Source organism: Xenopus tropicalis, chromosome 10, assembly GCF_000004195.4.
Source record: "Xenopus tropicalis strain Nigerian chromosome 10, UCB_Xtro_10.0, whole genome shotgun sequence".
In the NCBI taxonomy this organism is placed as follows: Eukaryota; Metazoa; Chordata; class Amphibia; order Anura; family Pipidae; genus Xenopus; species Xenopus tropicalis.
Window position 1 is genome coordinate 6165516 of NC_030686.2, and position 25493 is coordinate 6191008.

A 25493-nucleotide genomic window follows, 5' to 3' on the forward strand; every position below is an offset into this window, starting at 1 on the left:
GTGTCTGTGCCAAGGGGGATCCAATGGCGGTCAGGTCAGGATCAGAGGGAAAGCAGGCACCAAATTAGAAAGGGATTAATCAAGGCCTTGGGAGCTGGGCAGGATTCCCGGATTCATCTCTGGGCTCATTCACTGATAGTGGGCAAATGTGTAGCCGGGCACTAGTCCATAGCAACCAGTCATATCTTTGGGCTGGATTCCCTTCACCGTATATTTCTTTTTAAAATGGGTGGTTCACCTTTTAGTATGTTACAGAAAGCCCTATTCCTAGCACTTTGCAATTGGTCTTCATTATTTATTTTGTATAGGTTTTTATTATTATTCAGATGGGGGTCACTGACCCCAGCAGGCAAGAAAGAATTGCTGTGTGTGGCTATATTGTTATTGTTACTTTTTACTACTTCTTCACCTATTCATATTTCAGTCTCTTATTCAGATCAGTGCCCGGTTGCTAGGGCCAATACAACCCTAGCAACCAGATAGCTGCTGAAATACCAAACTGGAAATCTGCCGAACAAAAAGCTAAATAACACAAACAAATATAAGGTGTACAGATAAGAACATTTATTAGAATGTTCATATTAGAATTAAACATTTATTTAAAGTGCTTGATATTTGGATTAGTCCAACCCAATAGCCATTCTAGTGTCCCAGCTCTGTCTCTAAGTAATAGAGGGGAAATGGCCGGTCTGTTTTATTCATTTTAATTAAGAAAAATGAGAGAATCCGTCCCTATGAAGAATCCTAAAGTTGTGCCTGTGGCTGGAAGAATGGCCCCGGGCCGGATACAGGAACACACAGCCTATTTCAGCCGGAAACTGCCCGACTATTCCCCTTAAAGCAAAGGGGCAGGTTCTCAGCCTGCGGAGAATCTGCCCCGTGTTGCACTAGCCTTACACTGAGAACAAGAGCGCTACCCCTCTATTACCATGGGGAGCTTTCACATAAAGGCAACTTATATTTCCATTTCCCTACTCAGCAGCACAAACTGGAACTGCATGGGAAACTAAGCCCATCTACGCCCCACTAGTGTTTTATTTTGGCTGATGCCACTGCTGGAATCGGCCTCCTACCCTGGCTGTACCTGGAACCATTGTGTCTGCCCGGCTGCAGGCAAAGGTAGTGGATATCAGTGAAGAAACACAGAGTTTGCATTTCAGAGCTGATATCCGCTGCACGTGCCAGCGCCCAGGTCAGGGGCGTAACTATGTATACAACAGGCCCTGCGGTTGTGGGGGGGTCCCAAGGCAATAGGGGAGCTCAGACTGCAGGGTCTACTGTACCATAGTCCCCCCTCCTCAGCCCTTCTTCTACCTTTAAATATGGTGGTGTGGTCGGGCCGGGAGGCACAAGAGGGCCAGGGGAGGAGGGACTGGTCGCACCAGGGCCCCTTAGATCAGCGATCCCCAACCTTTCTTACTCGTGAGTCACAGTCAAATGTAAAAAGAGAGCTACATAAGCATCGTAACAGTTCATGGAGGAGCCAAATAAGGGCTGTGATTGGCTATTAGGGGCCTCTATGCACCCTATCAGCTTACAGGGGGCTTTATTTGGTAGGAAATCTTGTTTTTATTCAACCAAAACTTGCCCCCAAGTCAGGAATTCAAAAATAACTCCCTGGTTTAAGGGGCACTGAGAGCAACACCCAAGGGGTTGGGGAGCCACTGGTTGGGGATCACTGGTATAGAGGATTTTTCTGCAGGCCAGCACATTGCTTCCAGGTGTAGGCAAGGTGGGAGGCTGTGGCCAGCAGAGGGGCTAATTCTCAGCCCTGTGTGGCTTCAGCTTTTACCACAGTTCTCTTCTAAGAGTGAAGACACACTGGGCCACTTTTTCACGGCTACTGAACTCCAGAAAATCCCCTGCCATAGACACTACTGAGAATTGCCTCTGCTAAACACACGTAGAGACAATTATCAGTAAATGATCGGCATTGTCTATTTTAGTAGCCACGACAAGTAGCTCCGTGTGTCTTCACCAAGCCCTGAGAGCTACAGCAGCAGGAGGGCCCCTTAGTAATACATTGCTACTCACAAGTTACAAAATTAAAATCTGGATTTAAAAACAGGACTGTTCCTGGGTCGATCTGACTCCTGATTGATCCGTTGCTGCAGGAGGTCCCAGGCCTTCTGGACCTGTTAATTGAGAAAACCAAAAGTCATATCATAAGGAAAGTTAGTATCAATATTATAGATACACCCCAAATCATCTTCTGAAAGAGGCAGATAATAGAATAATAATATGGGGGGGGGGGAACTGTGCCGCTGATAGAGTAACAGGTTGGCGCGAGTGCCACGTTTGTACCTGCTTCTGGGTCACGTCCGGCTCCCAAATTGTGCAAAGAACCACGTCTGAGAGCTGCACCCTTTGGCTGCTGGACATCTGGTTGGCAAGTCGCTTTTTAGCCTGTTCCTCACTGATCCCATCTCTGCCCATGACACGCGTTACAGCCTGAAGAAGAAGAAACCATTTCTGCTCAGGGCCACATCCCCACCAACTGGACAAATAGCCTTGCTCACTCACAGCTCTGATAACTCATTGTGAAAGGGGTAGTTTTAGTATGATGTAAACAGTGATATTCTGAGACAATTTGCAATTGTTTTTTATTTGTGGGTTTTCAGCTATTGAGCTTATTGTTCAGCAGCTATCTGGTTGCTAGGGTCTTTTTTTAACTTAGCAACCAGGCAGTGGTTTGAATGAGAAACTAGAATATGAATAGGAGGAGGCCTGAATAGAGGGAATTCAAAGTAACAATAATAATACTATTCCAAGCTCACAGAGGGTCAGTGACACCCATTTGAAAGCTGGAAAGATGTAGAAAAGTTAGGCAAAAAATTCAGAAGCTATAAAAAAAAATAATAATAAAGACCAGTTGCAAAGTTGCTAGGAATAGGACCGCTTCTTTGCCCTGCTAAGTACCCTGCCTGTGTTTCCCATTTAACAACCCCCCCTCCAATTCAGTTATATAAGAACACTGATAAACCATCACTTCAGCAGCTACTATTGGCCCGTGTATGGGGACCTTTAGTAAGCAATTCTACTCCCTGAAGGTCAGTCAAACGGCTGCTGTTTGGTCAGGGCAGGTACAGAAAACAGTAAGATATACAGAAATGAGGGGGGGGTGCCATTATGTACAATTACACAGCACAATGGAAGCTTGGTGTACACTGACCTATAGATTGCTATTATGTTTTGTTTTGTGATAGATACCCATTGAGGTCCCATCTATTAAACTAGAAGGTACAAGGCTGGGTAAATAAAAGACTGGACTTGACTGTTTTTTTTTTTTTTTATTTTGTTTACAACCAAAGCTGCCCATACACGTTCAGATTTTAGTCTTCTTCTGAGGAACGTTCGGATATCGGTTGTTTGTTTAAATGCTTAAACGATCTAAAACTCATATTCAGCCTGAAATTGTAGGATAAAGCCCTTACAATAACCAATGGGCGGATGTTCTGAACATGAAATAGTTACAGGCACCAATCGTACGGAAGTGACTCCCATTATAGGTGAACAACCTGCCTAGTAACCATGCAATATTTTTTCCAGTTGCTCACTGAACTTTTCTCCTACCATGACACTACTCCTATTCCCCATACTGTATTTTAGGGCGATTACGTAGTGATATTTCTAACAAATCTGCTCTAAAAGGGTTCCCCAACTGCTTCCATCACTATGGGCTGTGCTACAGCACCCCCCAATATACTGCCTGCCTCAGAGACAATGTAATACAGGTATTGGACCTGTTATCCAGAAACCCATTATTCAGAAAGCTCCAAATTACAGGGAGGCCATCTCTCATAGACTGCACTTTAATCAAATAATTCAAATTTTAAAAAAATATTCCCTTTTCTCTGTAATAATAAAAGAGTACCTGTACTTGATCCCAACTAAGATATAATTACCCCTTATTGGGGCAGAACAGCCCTATTGGGTTTATTTCATGGTTAAATGATTCCCTTTTCTCTGTAATAATAAAACAGTACCTGTACTTGATCCCAACTAAGATATAATTACCCCTTATTGGGGGCAGAACACCCCTATTGGGTTTATTTCATGGTTAAATGATTCCCTTTTCTCTGTAATAATAAAACAGTACCTGTACTTGATCCCAACTAAGATATAATTACCCCTTATTGGGGGCAGAACAGCCCTATTGGGTTTATTTAATGGTTAAATGATTCCCTTTTCTCTGTAATAATAAAACAGTACCTGTACTTGATCCCAACTAAGATATAATTACCCCTTATTGGGGGCAGAACAGTCCTATTGGGTTTATTTCATGGTTAAATGATTTTTTAGTAGACTTAAGGTATGGAGATCCAAATTACAGAAAGACGACTTGTCCAGAAAGCCCCAGGTCCCGAGCATTCTGGATAACGGGCCCCATACCCGTAGTTGCTTTATAAAGAGGCGGTGTTACTGTACAAAAGGCACTTTGACCAATCGGGGTGCCTTGGCACCTGTGATGCTACTAACTTGTAGATGGTGCTGCCATTTACCTAAAAGCAATTGTGCAGGGTATGCAGTCATGTGACTGTTGCAGTTTGGTTTTACCCCCAAATAATGGGCACTGTATCAGTGGGAAGAGTAGGGCAGATGTACCTCTTTCTCAGGAATGATTACAGTCCACACCTCATGGACCATACTGTTCCACCCAGCTTCCAGCAGAACAGCTGCATCCAGTACGCACACGGAAATACCTGATTTAAAGTAAAAAGATGTATCATTGGCGGGTCTGAGAAGAGAAACAGAGCAATATGAAATATATACCCCCCCCCCCCCCTTCCTACCAAACACTCCCTAAAGCCCTATCTGTTTAGCAAGGGAACATAGTCAATGTATCTTAAAGGGGTGGTTCACCTTTATGGTTTTTCTGCTTATTTTTCTTCCTATTCTGCCTCGTTCCAGTTTTCATATGGGGGTCACTGACCCCGGCAGCCCAAAAACTATTGCTCTGTGAGGCTACAATTTTGCTATTGTAAATTATTAATTTTTATTACTTTTATCTTTCTATTCAGTCCCTCTCCTATCCATATATCAGTCTCTTATTCAAACCACTTCCTGGCTGCTAAGGTAACTTGAGCCCTAGCAACCAGATAACTGCTAAAATTCCAAACTGGGGAGCTGCTAAACAAAAGGTGAAATAAAAACACAAATAATAAAAAAATTAAGACCAACTGCAAATTGTTTGTCATAAGGGACAATAGGGAAAGAGGCCGAGTACACCATATCGTGAGGAGACTGAAAGGAGCAGTAAGAAATAAACCTGTGGCTGCGTCATGCTGGTGCTTCCGTGTTTGCTTTCTGGAACATGTTACAGGCAGGATCTGACACATGACATTATTAAGGATCCCGGCACGTAGGCTCAAAGGAAAAAATCTCCTTAGGGCCCTGCAGGCAATAAAGCACCCTCCACATCCATTGGAATTGCCACTTGTAAATCATTACATGCAGTTATAAGAATTGGGAAGAAGGCATTTTTGTGCCATTACCTTGGAGAGACACACAAAGTGTTTTATATGCGGCGATTCCAATAAATCTGAAGGGAGGGGCATTTTGGGTGCTTTATTGCCTGCAGGGCCCTAAGGAGATTTTTTCCTTTGAGCCTACGTGCCTGTAATGTTATGTAATGTGTCAGATCCCGCCTGTAACATGTTCCAGAAAGCAAACACGGAAGCATCAGTATGATGCAGCATATTATAAGTTTATTTAAAGGTAAACCTCCCCTTTAACATGTGGGTCGTGTATTACTGTAATACACAATAGGGGGGTTGTGGGAGCACTCCGAGGCTAAGTAAAATGATAGAAGTGCAACTGATCTGCCCAAAGTAGCTACAGGCAAACAGAAAAAAAGGGGACTGACCAATGCACGTAACATGTTACATGTGGCCTAGGTATGATTCCTAGTAAAGATGGCCACACGTGCTGCTACTGACTGTCACAATAAGGGCCGTATTTATTAACACAGGAGACAAACGTCACCGGTGCTGTTTCCCATAGCAACCAATCATCAATTAGATTTCAATGGTCACCTACAAGTTAGAAAACCAAAGCAACAATCTGATTGGTTGCTATGGACAACATCACTGGTGAAATTTATCTTCAATGTTAATAAATAACAGTACATTCATTACATTTTTACTATGGCAAGATACATTAAATAATCCATGAACATATGTCATTAATATTCAATTAATGAAAGAAATTCCATGAATTTACCTTGGGAGGCAGCTTCTTCCATAGTTTTCTTAGCAAGCATGGCTATAGCAGGCCATACAATGTCAGTCAGTTTCTTTAACTGCTCCTAGGAAAGAAACAGGATGCACAGAATAAATAAAATAAACACTGTATGTTCTTTTTATGGCTCCTCTGTAGGATCTGTTATCTGCCCCCTGTTCCTACAATTTCTGGCCTAAAGCAGTTTTACCTCTGTTGATTCTGTTCTTTTAACAATAATCTAAACTAACAACTCCTAATGTAGAAAGGGTATCCCTCTTACCTTTACATGCAGGCAAATACAGGTAGGAACAAACAGGGCCGCCATCAGGGGGGCACGGGGGGACCGGACAATTTCTACATTTAAGGGGGGCCCGGTCGTGCTAAGCTTTTCTGGATAGCTGGGGCCCCCTTTAATCAAATACGGGCCCAGTCCACCTTAACATTGGGCATCTTAAATGTCATTGGTGGCCAGCGGTTAATCCAATAGGTTGCGCCCCGTGGGTACGCATGGCGTCAGTACGCACAGGGTGCAACCATATAAAAGGGCCTGTCTCTTGGAGGAGTCCGAAGTCGCTGGAGCTGCCACCGATGGAGAAGACGCTGCTGAAGTCAAAGAAGACTGTCTTTGGGGGGCCCCGTCTATGGGGGGGGCCCTGTCTTTGGGGCAATTGGGGGTCCTGTCTTTGGGAGCAACTGGGGGCAATGTCTATGGGGGCTATTGGGGGCACTATCATTGGGGGGCAATCAGGGGCACTTTGTCTGGGGGCAATTGAAGGCACTATTTATGGGGGCAATTGGGGGTCCTGTCTTTTGGGAGCAACTGGGGGCCCTGTCTATGGGGGCAATTGGGGGCCCTGTCTATGGGGGCAATTGGGGGCCCTGTCTAAGGAGGCAATTGGGGGCACTGTGTATGGGGGCCCTGGCCAGCATAGCGTTAGGGGGGGGCACTGTTAGGGGGGCCCCAATACTTTTTATGTCTGTGTGTCCTTTGTACTGATGGGAGGGGTCATTGGGGGAGGGGCGCCCAGAAAATTTTGTTGTGAGGGGTCCTGTGATTTCTGATGGCGGCCCTGGGAACAAAGGATGGGAAAAAAAGCGAACAAGAAGGGGCTGAGATTTCATGATTTAAAGGGGAACCAAAGGCTCCAAAATATTAAATATGCAGAAAGTTCTTCCCTGAGAATTTTGTTTTAAATCGGCTGAGTGAAGGCACAGGCTTTAAAAGTCACATTACCTGCTGCAACCGAGGCAGAGAGACAAGAGCTTCATTGGAATTGGTGCAGGAAGGGTTGGGGGTGGGGGGGTTTGAATTTTTTGAGATTTCATCTGACTTTTTGGGCAGTTTTGCAGAAATTATGGTGCAATTTTTTGGGTTAATGAAATGGCTAGAACAGTAATGATGACAGTATTAAGCCATACAAAATACACTTGGGTTCACTGCACTGGTTAAGCAACACATTGTCGCTGGCATTGCTCAAACATGGTTGGATGTCAGATGACTGGCCACTAAATATAGAATTCTACATCAGAGTAAAAGGAAAAGGGCAGGGTGTGGGGCTGTTAAGATCTGAAACCCAATATAAAGGCGGAGGGCTTTGTGTCAATCATCTGACCCCTGGCTCTACCATGTGCCTAACCCCAACCCCAGGTTATTAAAGGAGACATATCATATAAAAATGTTGAATGTACCAGGGAATTATACTCCTCTAGATATAAAAGGTTTGTGCCTAAAAAAAAGTTGTGTTTCTGACTGATTTATTGAGAAATTCCACCAAAACCCCACTAGTCCCGCCCACCTGTTCCACTTCCTGCTGGCTGACTTCTCTGGATGTGCAGGGGGGGCGGCAGCTCTCAGTACACTGCACTGTAGGAACCAATCAGCAGCTAGGCTGACCTGATAGGGAACTGAAGCCTGCCTGTGCTTGTGTGACTGCAGGGCTGTGATTGGCTCTCCCCCCTCCTACTGTGCAGGGACTGTTAGGACACGCCCACCCCTCATTGTAAACACAGACAGGGACCTGAGAGGATCTTTAGGGAGCTCCAATAAAGGGACCATTGTTACAGATAGGATTAATGTTTAGCCCAAAGTGAAACCAGCACCGGATATTATTCATAATTGCCTACAGGATTAGGGGTTTTCCATTTATCTAATGGATAAATGTTAGGCACCCCATAGGTAAGATATTACACTCACTGGGGGGCTTCCTAACATTTGCCACCCCCACTGATTTAGCCTTTCCTCCTTCTTATTATCTAAAAAACCCACATATTTAAGATTATTGAAGAGATTTCTTATTGAATGGCCATTACAGAGCAATTTATTGCCTTTATCCATCCAACCAGTGTTTTACTGTATCAGCCCGAGTGCTTATGTAAGGGTTCCTTTGGGAACGGAAAGTTAAATATTGACATTTCTACCTTGTCTGTGAAGACTTTGCTCCCCATAGCCTTCCTGTCAATTGTTCCATCTGGGCAGAGAATATCTATGTAAGAGAGTAAATATGAATTTCTTTCAGCAATCTGTTCAGTATTTTCCAAGCCGTGCACAAATGGCTGCACTAATCCCTGTAATATGACGTCCGTAAGAAAATATACTGTAAAACACACTTATCCTATTGCACGTCCCGTATGAGGCATTTTCCACAGACCTCAGTGAAACGCCACCTAGTGGCCAAACCCTGCACAGGAAATTGTATAATAGAATTGTTATCAGCTCAATTCTGCTTTTTTTCACTGGCCCTGAGGGTAATGCCACACAGGAGAATTTCAGGCACTAAGAGCAAATTTGCACCTGGGTAGTAACCCATGGCAACCAATGAGATACCTGCAGCACGCTGAGAAAATCTAATCACTGATTGGTTGCTATGGGTTACTACTCAGGTGCAAATTTGCCCAGTGTTCATAAACGAGCATCTTTGAGGGCCTTCTGGGCCCTTTTACATGCTTCAGAAATTGCATATTGATCCCTATATTGATTCCTATACCAGAAACCTGTTATCCAGAAAGCTCTGAATTACGGGAAGACCATCTCCCATAGACTCTATGTTAAACAAATAATTCTAATTTTTAAAAATTATTTCCCTTTCCTCTGTAATAATAATAAAACAGTACCTGTACTTGATCCCAACTAAGATATAATTACCCCTTATTGGGGCAGAACAGCCCTATTGGGTTTATTTCATGGTTAAATGATTCACTTTTCTCTGTAATAATAAAACAGTACCTGTACTTGATCCCAACTAAGATATAATTACCCCTTATTGGGGCAGAACAGCCCTACTGGGTTTATTTAATGGTTAAATGATTCCCTTTTCTCTGTAATAATAAAACAGTACCTGTACTTGATCCCAACTAAGATATAATTACCCCTTATTGGGGCAGAACAGCCCTATTGGGTTTATTTAATGGTTAAATGATTCCCTTTTCTCTGTAATAATAAAACAGTACCTGTACTTGATCCCAACTAAGATATAATTACCCCTTATTGGGGCAGAACAGCCCTACTGGGTTTATTTAATGGTTAAATGATTCCCTTTTCTCTGTAATAATAAAACAGTACCTGTACTTGATCCCAACTAAGATATAATTACCCCTTATTGGGGCAGAACAGCCCTATTGGGTTTATTTTATGGTTAAATGATTCCCTTTTCTCTGTAATGATAAAACAGTACCTGTACTTGATCCCAACTAAGATATAATTACCCCTTATTGGGGCAGAACAGCCCTATTGGGTTTATTTCATGGTTAAATGATTCCCTTTTCTCTGTAATAATAAAACAGTACCTGTACTTGATGCCAACTACAATTACCCCTTATTGGGGGTAGAACAATTCTACTGGGTTTATTTCCCTTAGCTATAAAAATCACAGGTCCCAAGCATTCTGGATAACAGGTCCCATACCTGTGCAGTAGTGATGTGCAGGCCCGATACCTGCGGGTCAGTGTGCCCTAGGCGCATCATTGTGGGTCGCTACCTTACACTGACGGCTTGTGTTCCCGGATTTATAGCCACATGGCTGCGCCGCTCATCTGTAGGGCGGGTGGGGTGGTCTATAAATATTGGTGTTGGGTCGCTGGTTGCGTTTTTCTTGCACTTCCCTACTGAGCAGGGTAGGGCACTTCCAGTATTGGCCTACTTTGTTGTATTCACAGTAGGTCGAGCTCCCCAATTATAGGATATTAATAACTTATACAGTCCCCCTGGTGAGTTAGAGGGGAACCAGCAATCCTTAGTGCAGGGAGCAGTAGGGAACCTTAAAAGTCACCCCACACAAACCAATGTATATGCACACAGCAATGTACCCTATACCTGAGCCGAACTCATTGATCACTTGCTCATATGCGGGCCCTCCTGGCATGTAACACTGGTGCCCCAGTTTGTCACAGTCTATCACGGCAGCTCCCAGGTCCTCCAGACGCTTTGCAATGGACGATTTCCCACTACCACTTCCTCCTGTTAGACCAATTACATACGGCTTTGCTGGGATGCTATTGTTTACCTGTGGAAGAACAATTCATTAAAAAATCTTTGGCACAGAGAGCATAGTGTATTGCTTAAAGAATCAAAAATAACTGCTTAAAAGTATTTTCTTTTATGAGCTACAGTACATGCTCCTGTATATCTGTCCAGGTATGGGATCGGTTATCCAGAAAGTTCCGCATTAAGGGAAGGCCATCTCCCATAGACTCCAATATAAGCAAATAATTATAATTTTTAAAAATGATTCCCTTTTCTCTGTAATAATAAAACAGTACCTGTACTTGATCCCAACTAAGATATAATTACCCCTTATTGGGGGCAGAACAGCCCTATTGGGTTTATTTAATGGTTAAATGATTCCTTTTTCTCTGTAATAATAAAACAGTACCTGTACTTGATCCCAACTAAGATATAATTACCCCTTATTGGGGCAGAACAGCCCTATTGGGTTTATTTCATGGTTAAATGATTCCCTTTTCTCTGTAATAATAAAACAGTACCTGTACTTGATCCCAACTAAGATATAATTACCCCTTATTGGGGCAGAACAGCCCTATTGGGTTTATTTCATGGTTAAATGATTCCCTTTTCTCTGTAATAATAAAACAGTACCTGTACTTGATCCCAACTAAGATATAATTACCCCTTATTGGGGGCAGAACAGCCCTATTGGGTTTATTTCATGGTTAAATGATTCCCTTTTCTCTGTAATAATAAAACAGTACCTGTACTTGATCCCAACTAAGATATAATTACCCCTTATTGGGGCAGAACAGCCCTATTGGGTTTATTTCATGGTTAAATGATTCCCTTTTCTCTGTAATAATAAAACAGTACCTGTACTTGATCCCAACTAAGATATAATTACCCCTTATTAGGGGCAGAACAGCCCTATTGGGTTTATTTCATGTGTAAATGATTATTTAGTAGACTTAAGGCATGGAGATCCAAATTACTTAAAGACCCCTTATCCAGAAAACCCCCGGTTCTGAGCATTCTGGATAACAGGTCCCATATCTGTACCTTAAGTTGTAGGAAAAGAATAGTATATACACTGGTTTTATAGTCCTGGACTAATCATATTACTATTCTATTCAGCTATAACAGCCCTCTACTATTCTTATTAAGTCTCATTTAACCACTTCCTGGTTGCTATGGTATTCTGAACCCTAGCAATCAGATAGTTGCTGAAATTCTAAACCGGGGAGCTGCTGAACAAAGAGCTAAATAATTAAAAAATAAAGTATAAAGACCAACTGCAAATTGTCTCTGAATATATATATATAAAACTTAATATGAAAGTGTACTAATCATTTATTAATACATATATTTTATACTAAAATAGTTAGAGAAATAAAATACGTTATTATAAAGAAAGGAACTTACCTTTAGAGGCCTGAGAAGCGTTCCCAGCAATCTATTGCGAAAACTAGATGAACTGATCTTTTCCTCCTCGTTTTCAGCGTGTCGGGCATCTTTCACTAGCTTAATCTCATGAACGGCTAATTCACTGAGTTCCTGGGGAAGAATGGAATTGCACTGCATGAAAAGTGTGATGTGCGATAATAACTATACAGTAGCTTGTTTATATGTTTTACTTATGGCATCTAATCATCTGGATTGATAGGAATTATAGACAGATTTAAGATGCTGATTGGGGTCCTTCAGACTTAGATTTGGCAGTTTATCTGCCCGCATATGAGGAACTCCCATTGGAGGATCCTTGCTCTGACAGCTCCTATTCCCGTTGTTGTAGTTTGAATATTTGGCCCTTGGGCTAAACGATCAAATTAGCCCAATATCGTCCTACCTTAGGTGGGCTTATGGGCTGAAAGATCTGCTGGTTTGGCCCTCGGTCAAATTACAATAGGACCAGTCAGTGTGAGGAACTCAGCAAAGAGCCAATGCGGTCCCTGAACTGATGGAAAAATCAAACCTGCCTGCTCAAGATCTGCCCAATTTTGTGCCAGATATGGGTTGGGTAGGCCCTACACAGGCAGATAAGCTGCCGAATTGTTCTAAAGGACCTGAACCGACACCTTAAATCCATCCGTGTATGGCCTCCTTTAGGGCAATGTCAGAAACGGTGCTGTTTTGTCTGTGGGAGAACGCAGCTCCCACAGGCAAATAAAAACAAGCATCCAAAAATAAGCATCCAAAAATACCTTGCAATCCAGAAGAATAGGAAGTGCCACACTGAAAACTCTCTACATGCAGTGATCCCTATTGTGTTTCAGGCTCAGCAAGAGATAAGGCAACCACACACATGACTTTCAACTCACTCTTATGCCATAAAGGAGAAGGAAAAGCTAAGTCACTTGGGGGTGCAAAAATGTTAGGCACCCCCAAGTGACTTGAATCGCTTACCCCGTACCCCGGGCTGGTGCCCCTGTACGGAGAGAACAGCACCAGCCTGGGGTACCTGGAGCGCTTCCTTCTTCGCCGTGCGCGCATGTGCAGTAGAGTGAATAGTGGAACTTTAACAGAGAAGTCGGCTTTTTCACTATACTGCGCATGCGCCGGACTCACAGTCAAGGCTGAACAGAGCAGGAAGGAGGAAGCGCATCGCCCCAGGTGCTCCGGGCTGGTGCGTTTTTCTCCTAATAGGGGCACCAGCCTGGGGTACGGGGTAAGCGATTTAACATTTTCGCACCCCCGAGTGACTTAGCCTTTCCTTCCCCTTTAAGGTGGCCACACACGTGCGACTATCGGTCGCATGAAAGATCATTAAATCTGCCACTAATGTTCAGGGCTAAAACGGCACATAAGGAGGTAGAAACAATAGGATTTCTACCTCCTTCTGCCGATTCAGCCCTGACGGCAGATTTTGCTCAGGCGCCTTCTGTGGCGCTCGATCAGAATCTTTTAATCTGGCCGATCGGCGAGTCGACCGATATCAGCAGCCTCCTGCGATATCGGTTGACTCGCCGACTTGCCATGCACGCACCGAATATCGTACGAAACGAGGTTTCGCCGCGGGCGACTAATCTCCCCGAGTTGCCTTCCCTCTGCCATCCCACCGGCGAACATGTAAGTCGCCGGCGGGATGGCAGACGCGGCGAGGCGATTTCGGGAAATCGCCGAAAAAGCCTCGCGAGTCTTTTTCGGCGATTTGCGCGAAATCGCGCCGCCGCGTCTGCCATCCCGCCGGCGACTTACATGTTCGCCGGTGGGATGGCAGAGGGAAGGCAACTCGGGGAGATTAGTCGCCCGCGAGCAGGGAGTTTTGCCGCGGGCGACTAATCTCCCCGTGTACCAGAGCCCTAAGGGTGAAGACACACAGAGCTACTAGTAACAGCTACTTGTCATGGCTACTAAAATACTGATCATTTACTGATAATTGTCTCTACGTGTGTTTAGCAGAGGCAATTCTCAGTATTGTGTATGGCAGGTGATTTTCTGGTGTTTAGTAGCCATGGAAAAGTAGCTACTACTAGTAGCTCTGTGTGTCTTCACCCTTAGGGTGAAGACACACATAGCTACTACTAGCAGCTACTTACTTGTCATGGCTACTAAAACAGACAATGCTGATCATTTACTGACAATTGTCTCTACTTGTGTTTTAGCAGAGGCAATTCTCAGTACTGTCTATGGCAGGGGATTTTCTGGTGTTTAGTAGCCATGGAAAAGTAGCTGCTACTAGTAACCCAGTGTGTCTTTACCCTTAAGATAGCCATACAGGGGCAGATTTTAGCTGCCGAATTGGGTCCTTTAGACTAATTTGACAGCTTATCTGCCCGTGTATGGGCCCCCCGACAGGCCTACCCAACTGATATCTGGTCTAAAATTGGCCAGATAGTGATCGGGCAGGTTTGATTTTCCCGTCGGATGGGGGACTGCATCAGCTCATTTATATGGTCCTTGGCCGATGGCGCATATACCTGCCCTTTTTATCCTAATTAGCCTGATATCGTTCACCTTAAGTGGGAATATCAGGAGAAAAGATCTGCTTGTTTTGCAACCTCACCAAACGAGCAGATCGTACCGTGTATGACTACCTTTAGCCAAGAGTGAATACATCTGCTGCAATGACCCAGTGATTTCAGCCATGTTTGTGTCGTTAGAACCTACGTACCCCCCAACGATGCCATGTAAGCTGCTGAAACACACAGCCCACTGACAGCGGGAACCAATAACCCTGCCCCCAATAGCACTTGCCAATTACATTTTCTTGACGTTTCCTGTTGACCGCAAGTCCCCCCCTTTGGGTTTCCTCGCTAACCACGATGCATTTCAAATCCGGGTCGGTGATTGAGGGACCGTAAGGATCACAGATGGGCACGACGTCATAGAGGAGTGAAGGTTTCACGTCTACCAGAAACTGTGACAGTTTCTCCACCCGCTGCTCATACGGCTCAATCAGCTCCTTTAGGACCTTGCCTAAAATATAAAGGTTTGCGTGAAAGGCTTGAAACAGACATAACAATATCAGACAATCTAAGCTCCTCCCACATTATCATTCCAGGGGTTAATAAATGGCACTTAGTTTGGCCTAAAGCAATAGAAACCAATAAGATGATTGCTTTTAAACAGGTGACCAGTAAATGATTCCTGCTGATTGGTTGCTATGAGTTACTGCTCCTGGGCAACCTTAGTGCCTTTTATTACATAACCCCCCAAAGTAACCCGAGCAGGAGTGTTTTCTTAAGAGGAGGGGCTCTGACATGGGGCTGAAGGTGAGCAACTAGTCACTAGGGGCGGAGTCTAACAACTGCACCCATAATGCTGTGACCCAGTAATTTAGCAGTTCAACTGGAAGCAGGCGTAGAAATGTCAAGCTCCGCCTTAAAAGGGGTTGAGTTAACTCTTAGTATGATGTACATTATACTGCTGCATTATACCGCTGCAGAGAAACCATTGCCCCTATTTCCCTGCATGTCGGCAGAGAAATGTCATTGGCTGGCCTCTGTGCACGTGACTTGGGCTCATCCCGTTGGCGCGGTTACAGGCAGATGCCATTCCTGTCACTTTCTATGCACAAAGGGCATTACCGCTGGTTTCCCTGCCAGCTGGCATAAGCCTTATAAAATATTGCCACGATTGCCTTGAGTCATTTAGTTTTGGCCGGGGAATAGCGCCGGTTCTACTACCCCAGGATCTGCTTACGCAGCAACTTTTTTTGGAAACTGTTAAAGGAACAGTAACACCAAAAAATGAAAGTGTATAAAAGTAATTACAATATGGTTTACTGGTACAGCTGGTGTGTTTGCCATAGAAAGACTTCTATAGTTTATATAAACAAAGCGGCTGTGTAGCCCCGGGGGCAGCCATTTAGGAGAAAAGGCTAAAGGTGGCCACACACGTGGTGATTTGCAATCTTTAAATCTACCACTAACGTTTGGGGCTGAAACAGCAGATAAGGAGGTAGAAACAATAGGATTTCTATCTCCTTCTGCCGATTCAGCCCTGACGGCAGATTTTGCTCAGGCGCCTTTCTATGGCGCCCGATCGGCGAGTTGACCGATATCAGCAGCCTCTTGCCATATCGGTCGGCTCGCCAACTTGCCATACACGCACCGAATATCGTACGAAACGAGGTTTTGCACGATATTATTGGTGCGTGTATGGCCAGCTTTAGGGTACATAGAAGATAACAGATAAAACCCCATTATATTCTACAGAGCTTATCTGTTATATGTAACCTGTGCCTTTTGTCCTTTTTTCCAGCGTAATTTGGCTGCCCCCGGGGCTACACAGGAGCTCTTTAATATAGTGTTTCTGATGGTCTTAGGAACCGAAGACAAAGGCAGCTGCTGGGGAGACTCGCCAAGCGAGCGGATCTTAGCTTGTAAGGTGGCCATACAGGGGCAGATTTCAGCTAGTGATTTTGGTCATTTAGACCAATTTGACAGCTTAGCTGCCCGTGTATGGGCCCCCCGATGGGCCTATCCAACCGACATCTGGCCTAAAATTGGCAAGATCTTGATCGGATAAGTTTGATTTTCCCATCGGATTGGGGACCTCATCAGCTCACTGCTGATATACCTGCCGTTTTTATTCTAACTAGCCTGATTCGCCTTAAGTGGGCATATCGGGAGAAAATCGGAAAAAGATCTGCTCGTTTTGCGACCTCACCAAACAAGCAGATCATACCGTGTATGGCTACCTTTTACTGTTCCTTTATGTGCAATACAGGGGCAGATTTCAGCTGGCGATTTGGGTCATTTACACCAATTTGACAGCTTATCTGCCCGTGTATGGGCCTACCCAACCGATATCTGGCTTAAAATTGGCCAGATCTTGATCAGGAAAGTTTGGTGAGGTTGCCAAACGAGCAGATCTTTTTTGGCAACCTCACCAAAGGAGCAGATCATACCGTGTATGGCTACCTTTTACTGTTCCTTTATTTGCAACACAGGGGCAGATTCCAGCTGGCGATTTGGGTCATTTACACCAATTTGACAGCTTATCTGCCCGTGTATGGGCCTACCCAACCGATATCTGGCTTAAGGTGGCCATACACGCACCGATAATATCGTACGAAACCTCGTTTCATACGATATTCGGTGCGTGTATGGTATGTCGGCGAGTCGACCGTTATCACAGGAAGCTGCTGATATCGGCCGACTCGCCGATTAGACCAGTAGGAAAATTTTGATCGGGCGCCATAGAAGGCGCCTGATCAAAATCTCCCTTCAGAGCTGAATCGGCAGAAGGAGGTAGAAATCCTATTGTTTCTACCTCCTTACCTGCCGATTCAGGCCTGAATGGTGTGTGGCACATCTGACGATGTTGTCAGATCGCCACGTGTATGGCCAGCTTTAAAATTGGCCAGATCTTGATCAGGAAAGTTTGGTGAGGTTGCCAAACGAGCAGATCTTTTTTGGCAACCTCACCAAACGAGCAGATCTTTTTTGGCAACCTCACCAAACGAGCAGATCTTTTTTGGCAACCTCACCAAACGAGCAGATCTTTTTTGGCAACCTCACCAAACGAGCAGATCTTTTTTGGCAACCTCACCAAACGAGCAGATCTTTTTTGGCAACCTCACCAAACGAGCAGATCTTTTTTGGCAACCTCACCAAACGAGCAGATCTTTTTTGGCAACCTCACCAAACGAGCAGATCTTTTTTGGCAACCTCACCAAACGAGCAGATCTTTTTTGGCAACCTCACCAAACGAGCAGATCATACCGTGTATGGCTACCTTACGTGCAACATTTGATACAATTTGCTGAGGGCTCTTCATGCTTTCAATGGCCAAGAAATGAACCAACACTCACTCTCCAGCAATTCTTTATCCGCCATTCCGACCAGAAGCCGCGTCTCCGCCAGCAGACAGCACACACTCAGCAGGATCTTGTGAGCGTTGTGCAAGCGATCAAACGTCCCCCCCACCACCACATCGCTGTAACTTTCTAGGGTCGTATCCGCGGCGGAGTCTGAAGGAATTAGTTCCCCTGGGGACCCATAATCCGGATACAAGAGCACCGACGCCAGGTTGGGCTGGCAGCTGTAGCAGTTGGCGGCATAGCGCTCTAGTTGCTGCTTTGCTGGGTTGTACTGTCCCCCATCGCTGCTCTGAAAGTCTGTCAGAACCACTTCTGGGGGGTGGGAAAGGTTCTGGACTGAAGCCAAAGGCAGCTGCTGGGGAGACTGGTTATTAATGTTGGTCAGCAGGACCCGGATGTCCAGGTGTGTGTGGCTGTCAGCATCCGAGTACAGTCTGGAGATGAGGCTGCACACCTCAGAGGTGGCGGGAATGGAGGTAGAACCGGGCTGGGAGGGGCCAGTGAGCAGCAGCCCCGGCTGGAAGTGAACATACAGTGTGTCTTGCACGATTTTGGAGGCGGAGGCTAAAATGGGCGCTAGTCTCACAGCCAGGGCGGAGAGCGGGGAAGTTAATATCAGCACACCGGTGCGGAACACAGACATGCTAGAGACTCGGGGGAAACATACATTAGTGACACATCTGCTTCTGACAGGAAAACAAATAGCCCCGTGTGTAGGAAAAGCTCGCACAATCGGCGCGGTGTAGTGACGTCAGAGCGGCGCGCCCGGAGACGTCGTTTCGCTATGCCGCTTCGGAAATAGAAACATCGTCGCTGACAGACTGTAGGACTAGATTTGCTGCGTTATTGTGTCAGATATTGTGGGGTTTGAAAAGGAATTAAAGTTTCTGCGAAAATGACGTGCGTTCCCCGGCAACGCTGGGCCGAGAGGGAAGGGTCTCAGCGGGGGTGTGGCCAGGGGGCGTGGCCAAGGAATGCTGCTTGTCTTTCTGTTAAAGTTTAATAACTAATCTGTTGTTGGCTTGAGCTGTTCCTATAGGTTCATTGGCTGAGCCTGGTCATTGGCTGAGCCTGGTCATTGGCTGAGCCTGGTCATTGGCTGAGCCTGTTCATTGGCTGAGTCTGTTCATTGGCTCTGTGGAATTATGTGCCCCTTATTATTTTAAATCACTTTTAATTCCATAACCCTCCCATATAGATTGTAAGCTCTACGGGGCAGGGACCTCCATCCTCGTGTGTCTTTGACTCTTATCTTATTGCAACTGTATCTTGTATTTATTGCATTCCCCCCAACTGTCCTGCTTTCTGCCAGACAGTCCCAGTTTTTATAGCGCATCCGTTATCGTAACAGATTACGGAAATGCAGGACATTCATTGAACTATCCAGCGGCGTCAACAGGCCCTTTTATAAGGTTGCGCCCCGTGCGCACGTGTGATATCATTACGCACAGAGCGCAAACATATAAAAGGGCCTGTTGCCGCCGCGCAAGGAGCGGCATAAGAAGCAAAGCAGCAGAAGAAGCCAGAGCGCCTATGGGGGCTACTGTGTATGGGGGTTACTGTCTATGGGGGCACTTACTATGGGGGCATTGTGTATGGGGGGTACTTTCTATGGGGTAACCTGTCTATGGGATCAGTTGGGGCCACTGTGTATGGGGGGTACTGTCTATGGGGTCAATTGGGGGCACTGTGTTTGGGGGATACTGTCTATGGGGGCACTGTGTATGGAGGCTACTGTCTATTGGGTCATGGGGGCACTGTGTATGGGGGCTACTGTCTATGGGGTCAATTGGGGGCATTTTCTATGGGGGGTACTGTGTATGGGGGGCACTGTGTATGGGGGGTACTGTGTATGGAGGCACTGTGTATGGGGGGTACTGTGTATGGGGGGCACTGTGTATGGGGGGTACTGTGTATGGAGGCTACTGTTTATTGGGCCATTGGGGACACTGTGTATGGGGGGGAAAAACTGGTACATAGTTATAACTCACTTACAACTGACTGCCTTCTCTTTATATTTGTATTTTATATGTAGGAGTTGCTATATGGTTTCCCTTAGGTCGTACAGTATGTGGGTATAGCACATTTGCATCTGATCCCGCCATTTCAACTATATAAAAGGAGTATTTTTTTTTTTTTTTTTAATGGAGTGTGGTGATTGGGGCGTGGCCACAAAAGTGGGCGTGGTCAAAATTGCTGCACTGCGCACGCCAAATCTCTTTGTCCCTCTTTTCATTTTTCAAATGTTGGGAGGTGTGTATGTGCCCTACCTGGGCATTACTTGGCATGTTCAGATTCAGTGAGTTCCAGGATTATATGTATGCGGGAAGGACAAACCCTCACACACACAGTTCATTTTTCTGTGCCATGTTGGGGTGGCACTTTATGAAAGGCAGCCAGCCCAACTCCTCCCTCTTAACACTGGCCCCACCCTCCTAGTGACACTGCAGTGCTTATTTACTCATATTAGCCCCTCTGGTTACATTAGATATGGGGTGGGGCTGATGGTGGTATATAAATACCTCTCTGTGGCAAACTGGAGAGGCTAAAAAGGAAAAGAATGAAGAATATAGGAGCGTTGGAAGCACTTCAGGAGCTGAAAAATTTGTCCCTGGGTCCCGGAAGTGACGGAAAATCGGTATGAGCAAAATTTGACGCAGATTTCGTAGGATAGGCCAAAAAAACGGGAGAATACTACTGGGTGAAGGGAAAAAAAATAGGGGGGTGACAGTTCTGTAAAATCAGTTCACAGCAATCAGACATGTTTTCCTTTTTTATATAATAACCATGTAAATTATAATTTTGATGATAAAAAAAAACCATACACCAGTTGGTAAACACTTGTTTATTTATCATCTCGCGATCCTCCGACGAAACTACGAGAACCGTTCCTACCTGCACGACGCACACGTTATGTTCCACACTGTAGGTTTATGTATTTGTGAGGTTTGTGCTACGGAATGCTACACTGTTCTGTTGGGTTTGTTTGGGTATATACTGTATTACAGTAGGTGTGAGAGTTGTGTTTAATTGTGTACCTACGTACAGCAGTGTATCTGTGGCCACATTGTTGTGTTTTGTGTCATTTGTACCTAATGTGTTCCTTTACTGGCAGTAGCGTAACTTGGGCTGGGCCCCCTTAGAAGATTTTTATGCAGGGGGGCCCAGCACCAACAGTCCCCCCTCCCGGCCCACACTGCACCATTGTGTTAAGTAGGAGAGGGGCTGGGGACAGGGTACTATGATACAGCAAGCAAACCCCCATGGTCTGGGCCCCCCTGGTAACTGCAGGGTGTGTTGTATAGGTAGTTACCCCACTGGGCACACGTAGCATACAGTCTGCAACTCTCCATCTGCATTTTGTAGGCAAGAAACAGATCCACTCTCATTACAGTTCGGCCGACCCCTTAACATGGATTCGGGGCTTCGGCCAAACTCAAAAAACTGTGGTGCGTCCCTAAAATAAACAACCTGAGAACGTAGATTCCCAGTCACACTGTGTAGCAGCTACGACCATGACAGTTCCAAGTATAAAAATACACCATGGCTTACTGTGTACTAAATACATTTATTACACACACAATTGCTACACCTCACACCTAAATATATTTGGAGCGTATTTTCATGTTGTCGTCCAAGGGTGCCACGGGGCTGCTTCTCAGAATGATGTTTCCTGAAACACAAGGAAGATATTTAACAACTTAAAATCACAAGGCTCATTGCGACTATCCAAACTATCACAAGCTGAGGAACCCTTCTCAGGAGGCAGCCCCACCCCCCTCCGAAGTTCCAATTTTTAAATCAGAATTTTGTCTCCAATAAGGGGTAATTATATCTTAGTTGGGATCAAGTACAGGTACTGTTTTATTATTACAGAGAAAAGGGAATCATTTAACCATGAAATAAACCCAATAGGGCTGTTCTGCCCCAATAAGGGGTAATTATATCTTAGTTGGGATCAAGTACAGGTACTGTTTTATTATTACAGAGAAAAGGGAATCATTTAACCATGAAATAAACCCAATAGGGCTGTTCTGCCCCAATAAGGGGTAATTATATCTTAGTTGGGATCAAGTACAGGTACTGTTTTATTATTACAGAGAAAAGGGAATCATTTAACCATGAAATAAACCCAATAGGGCTGTTCTGCCCCAATAAGGGGTAATTATATCTTAGTTGGGATCAAGTACAGGTACTGTTTTATTATTACAGAGAAAAGGGAATCATTTAACCATGAAATAAACCCAATAGGGCTGTTCTGCCCCAATAAGGGGTAATTATATCTTAGTTGGGATCAAGTACAGGTACTGTTTTATTATTACAGAGAAAAGGGAATCATTTAACCATTAAATAAACCCAATAGGGCTGTTCTGCCCCAATAAGGGGTAATTATATCTTAGTTGGGATCAAGTACAGGTACTGTTTTATTATTACAGAGAAAAGGGAATCATTTAACCATTAAATAAACCCAATAGGGCTGTTCTGCCCCAATAAGGGGTAATTATGTCCTAGTTGGGATCAAGTACAAGGTACAAGGACCAATTGCATATTGTCTCAGAATAGCATTATCTACCTCATAGTAAAAGTTAACTCAGAGGTGAACAACTTTCTGAATTAGAAAAAAACACTAGGAAATATACATTTTAATAAATGTGTCTCCTCAGATAACCCAAACAAAGGAAAGGCAGGCAAAGCAAAACTCTAAGCATTGGTGTGATAACTAGTAATAGATACTATATACCAATTGCCCAGCTATTTACTGCTCTGCCCCAAAATGAAGACAATGATTTAACTCACCCATTCAATATCATTTGAAGGTATTCCTGCAGCTTCAAATCCATCTTCATTGGGGACATAACCATGGGTATTTCGTGGTTTCGTAGGTAGGTTGTTAAATAAAGGCGTGGCCCCATCAATGGCAATTCCTCTTCTTCTGAAATAACTCTGCAGCGCACTTAAAAACTGTAAAACAACGATCAAGTTGATACTAACAGAAAGAACTGAAAAAGAAAAAGACATTTTTATCATTCATATGTCTGGTTTGGACCCAGACAGCCCGGGTTTTGGAAGGCTCTGAGCTTTCAGAAGGAGCCAGCGCTACACATTAGAACTGCTTTCAGCTAACCTATTGTTTCTCCTACTCCCATGTAACTGGAGGAGTCCCAAGCCGGACTTGGATTTCTTACTATTGAGTGCTATTCTGATACCTACTGGGAGCTGCTATCTTGCTCCCTTCCCATTGTTCTGCTGATCGGCTGCTGGGGGGGAGGGGGGGGATATCACTCCAACTTGCAGCGCAGCAGTAAAGTGTGAGTGAAGTTTATCAGAGCACAGGTCACATGGCTGTGGCACCCTGGGAAATGAAGAATATGGCTAGCCCCATGGGAAAAACAGAATACAATGCAGGATTCTGCTGGAGAAGCTCTATTAACTGATGGGTTTTGACAATTTCATGTTTTCCTATGACGGTATTGCTTTAAAAGACAATCTCTTTCCCTTGCTGCCCATTACTAAGCCGAGTTATAAGAGCCCATAAGACAGACAGACCCTCAAAGGGGCACTTCAGCATCTCTTGTAACTTTTCCTGCCTCTTTCTTTAGAAAAGGAACAAACAATAGTCCCATCTCCAGCCATTTGTTCAGGTCCATTAGAGACATAATCACAGAGGGGCTTAAGATGCTTTTAATGTGCTTTCCGGTACAGTCACTAAGGTTAGAAGTGCACAATTTATGTCATATTTTCTTTCATCATAATGGGCTGTTCAGTTTCAAGACTCAACAAAAAAAACCATTCTGAAACCGTTGTTTCCCATGTATTGGTCACTTGCTTCTTCGTTGTGATTTAGCAAAAGAAAGTTTTGGGGGATTACAATTAACAGGGATCCCCTCCCGGTATCATTGTGCAGGATCTAGAGGGAGGATTTAGATATGCTAGGTAACAAGCAAAGCGACACCTGATAGCACAAATGGCTAAAATGGGGTAAAAGCAGTGTATTTTTTTCATAATAGTATTCACATGCAGTAATGCCTATTGTACAGAACATTCACAGCTTGTTCTGCCCCAATAAGGGGTAATTATATCTTAGTTGGGATCAAGTACAGGTACTGTTTTATTATTACAGAGAAAAGGGAATCATTTAACCATGAAATAAACCCAATAGGGCTGTTCTGCCCCCAATAAGGGGTAATTATATCTTAGTTGGGATCAAGTACAGGTACTGTTTTATTATTACAGAGAAAAGGGAATCATTTAACCATGAAATAAACCCAATAGGGCTGTTCTGCCCCAATAAGGGGTAATTATATCTTAGTTGGGATCAAGTACAGGTACTGTTTTATTATTACAGAGAAAAGGGAATCATTTAACCATTAAATAAACCCAATAGGGCTGTTCTGCCCCAATAAGGGGTAAATATATCTTAGTTGGGATCAAGTACAGGTACTGTTTTATTATTACAGAGAAAAGGAAATAATTTAAACATTAAATAAATCCATAGATCATAGATGATATAGTAGGAGATAATCAAAGGTGTTATTATATTGGTATTATCCTGGACCCCACTGCATGGAAATTAAAGCTGAAGATTAATACAAGTGTTGTAATGTCAGACCTGCATAAATCTAATGCTTTTTACCCCACTTTTACCAACAAGCAGCCATAAAAGATAAATCAACTCACCAAATTTCTATTCTCTGACCGGGCCAATGTGTTCCACCTTTCGCTGTGAGCGGATCTGCTTTCGATAGATAGAAGCAAGCAGATAATTCCCAAGGTTGCTGGATTCATTTTCCTCATGAATCTGTGGACTGGAATAAGTGGGTTTTAAAACTTCACCCATTACAGACAAAAAAATGGGAATCTAGACCAGGGGGGTCCCCAACCCTTTCTACCTATGAGCCACATTCAAATGTAAAGACAGTTAAAACCCTCTCATTTCATATTTACCCCAGTTATTGCAGAGCTCGGGGACACAGTACTTTTGGATCAGCTCTGTCCAAGCAAATATTACCCTACCCAATACACTTCTCTACACTACCTCTATACACTTCAACATGAATCACTTACCGAGACTTGGGCTAGACAAACATTATACCCTAACTAACAAATATTTCTTTTTTACATTATTTCTTTCCCTAAACAATGTCCGGTCCCCAGTGTAGATGCAGCGGGCAGATGATTTAGGCACAGTACTATATGGCCTTCACAGAAAACTGGGCCTGTGTATATTTCCTTTATAAAGATTGTCTGGTTCCCTTCCTGATGGGTCTCGGTGTAAGTCGCTTCTTCTACCCTTCACCCAGCGACTCCCTAGGTACATCCCTTCTCCCTATTGGGGACAACATCTATTTTGGTTTCCCTTAGGAATGGTAGGGTGGGTGCTGCTAAAACCCATTTAGTTCTGGTTCCTTAGTAGACATGGCATAAAGCAGTACAGGTATGGGATCTGTTATCCAGAAACCCGTTATCCAGAAAGTTCCAAATTACAGAAAGGCCATCTCCCATAGACGCCATTATAAGCAAATAATTCTAAATTTTAAAAATGATTTCATTTTTTTCTGT

The 25493-nt window shown here is 44.2% G+C and overlaps 1 protein-coding gene across 1 annotated transcript; it reads right to left on the reverse strand.

Moving 5' to 3' along the window:
- Nucleotides 1-542: 542 nt before the first annotated feature.
- Nucleotides 543-18885, reverse strand: coasy (Coenzyme A synthase). Its single transcript, XM_002942271.5, has 9 exons — nucleotides 17925-18885; nucleotides 14868-15082; nucleotides 12089-12220; nucleotides 10532-10721; nucleotides 8641-8705; nucleotides 6223-6307; nucleotides 4606-4703; nucleotides 2305-2451; nucleotides 543-2135 (listed from the first exon to the last, which is right to left on the reverse strand). The coding sequence occupies exons 1-9, from the start codon at nucleotides 18574-18576 to the stop codon at nucleotides 2046-2048; spliced, it is 1674 nt and encodes a 557-aa protein (XP_002942317.1). The 5' UTR covers nucleotides 18577-18885; the 3' UTR covers nucleotides 543-2045.
- Between the last annotated feature and the right edge of the window lie 6608 nt (nucleotides 18886-25493).

What these genes read in the sequence shown, in the direction of transcription:
- coasy (XM_002942271.5), bottom strand. Translation starts at nt 18,576, where the DNA reads ATGTCTGTGTTCCGCACCGGTGTGCTGATATTAACTTCCCCGCTCTCC. An exon ending in GATCAATGAGTTCGGCTCAG is followed by an intron (nt 8,706 to 10,531) that starts GTATAGGGTACA and finishes TCTCTTACATAG; the next exon opens with ATATTCTCTGCCCAGATGGA. An exon ending in CGGACGTGACCCAGAAGCAG is followed by an intron (nt 2,136 to 2,304) that starts GTACAAACGTGG and finishes CTCAATTAACAG; the next exon opens with GTCCAGAAGGCCTGGGACCT.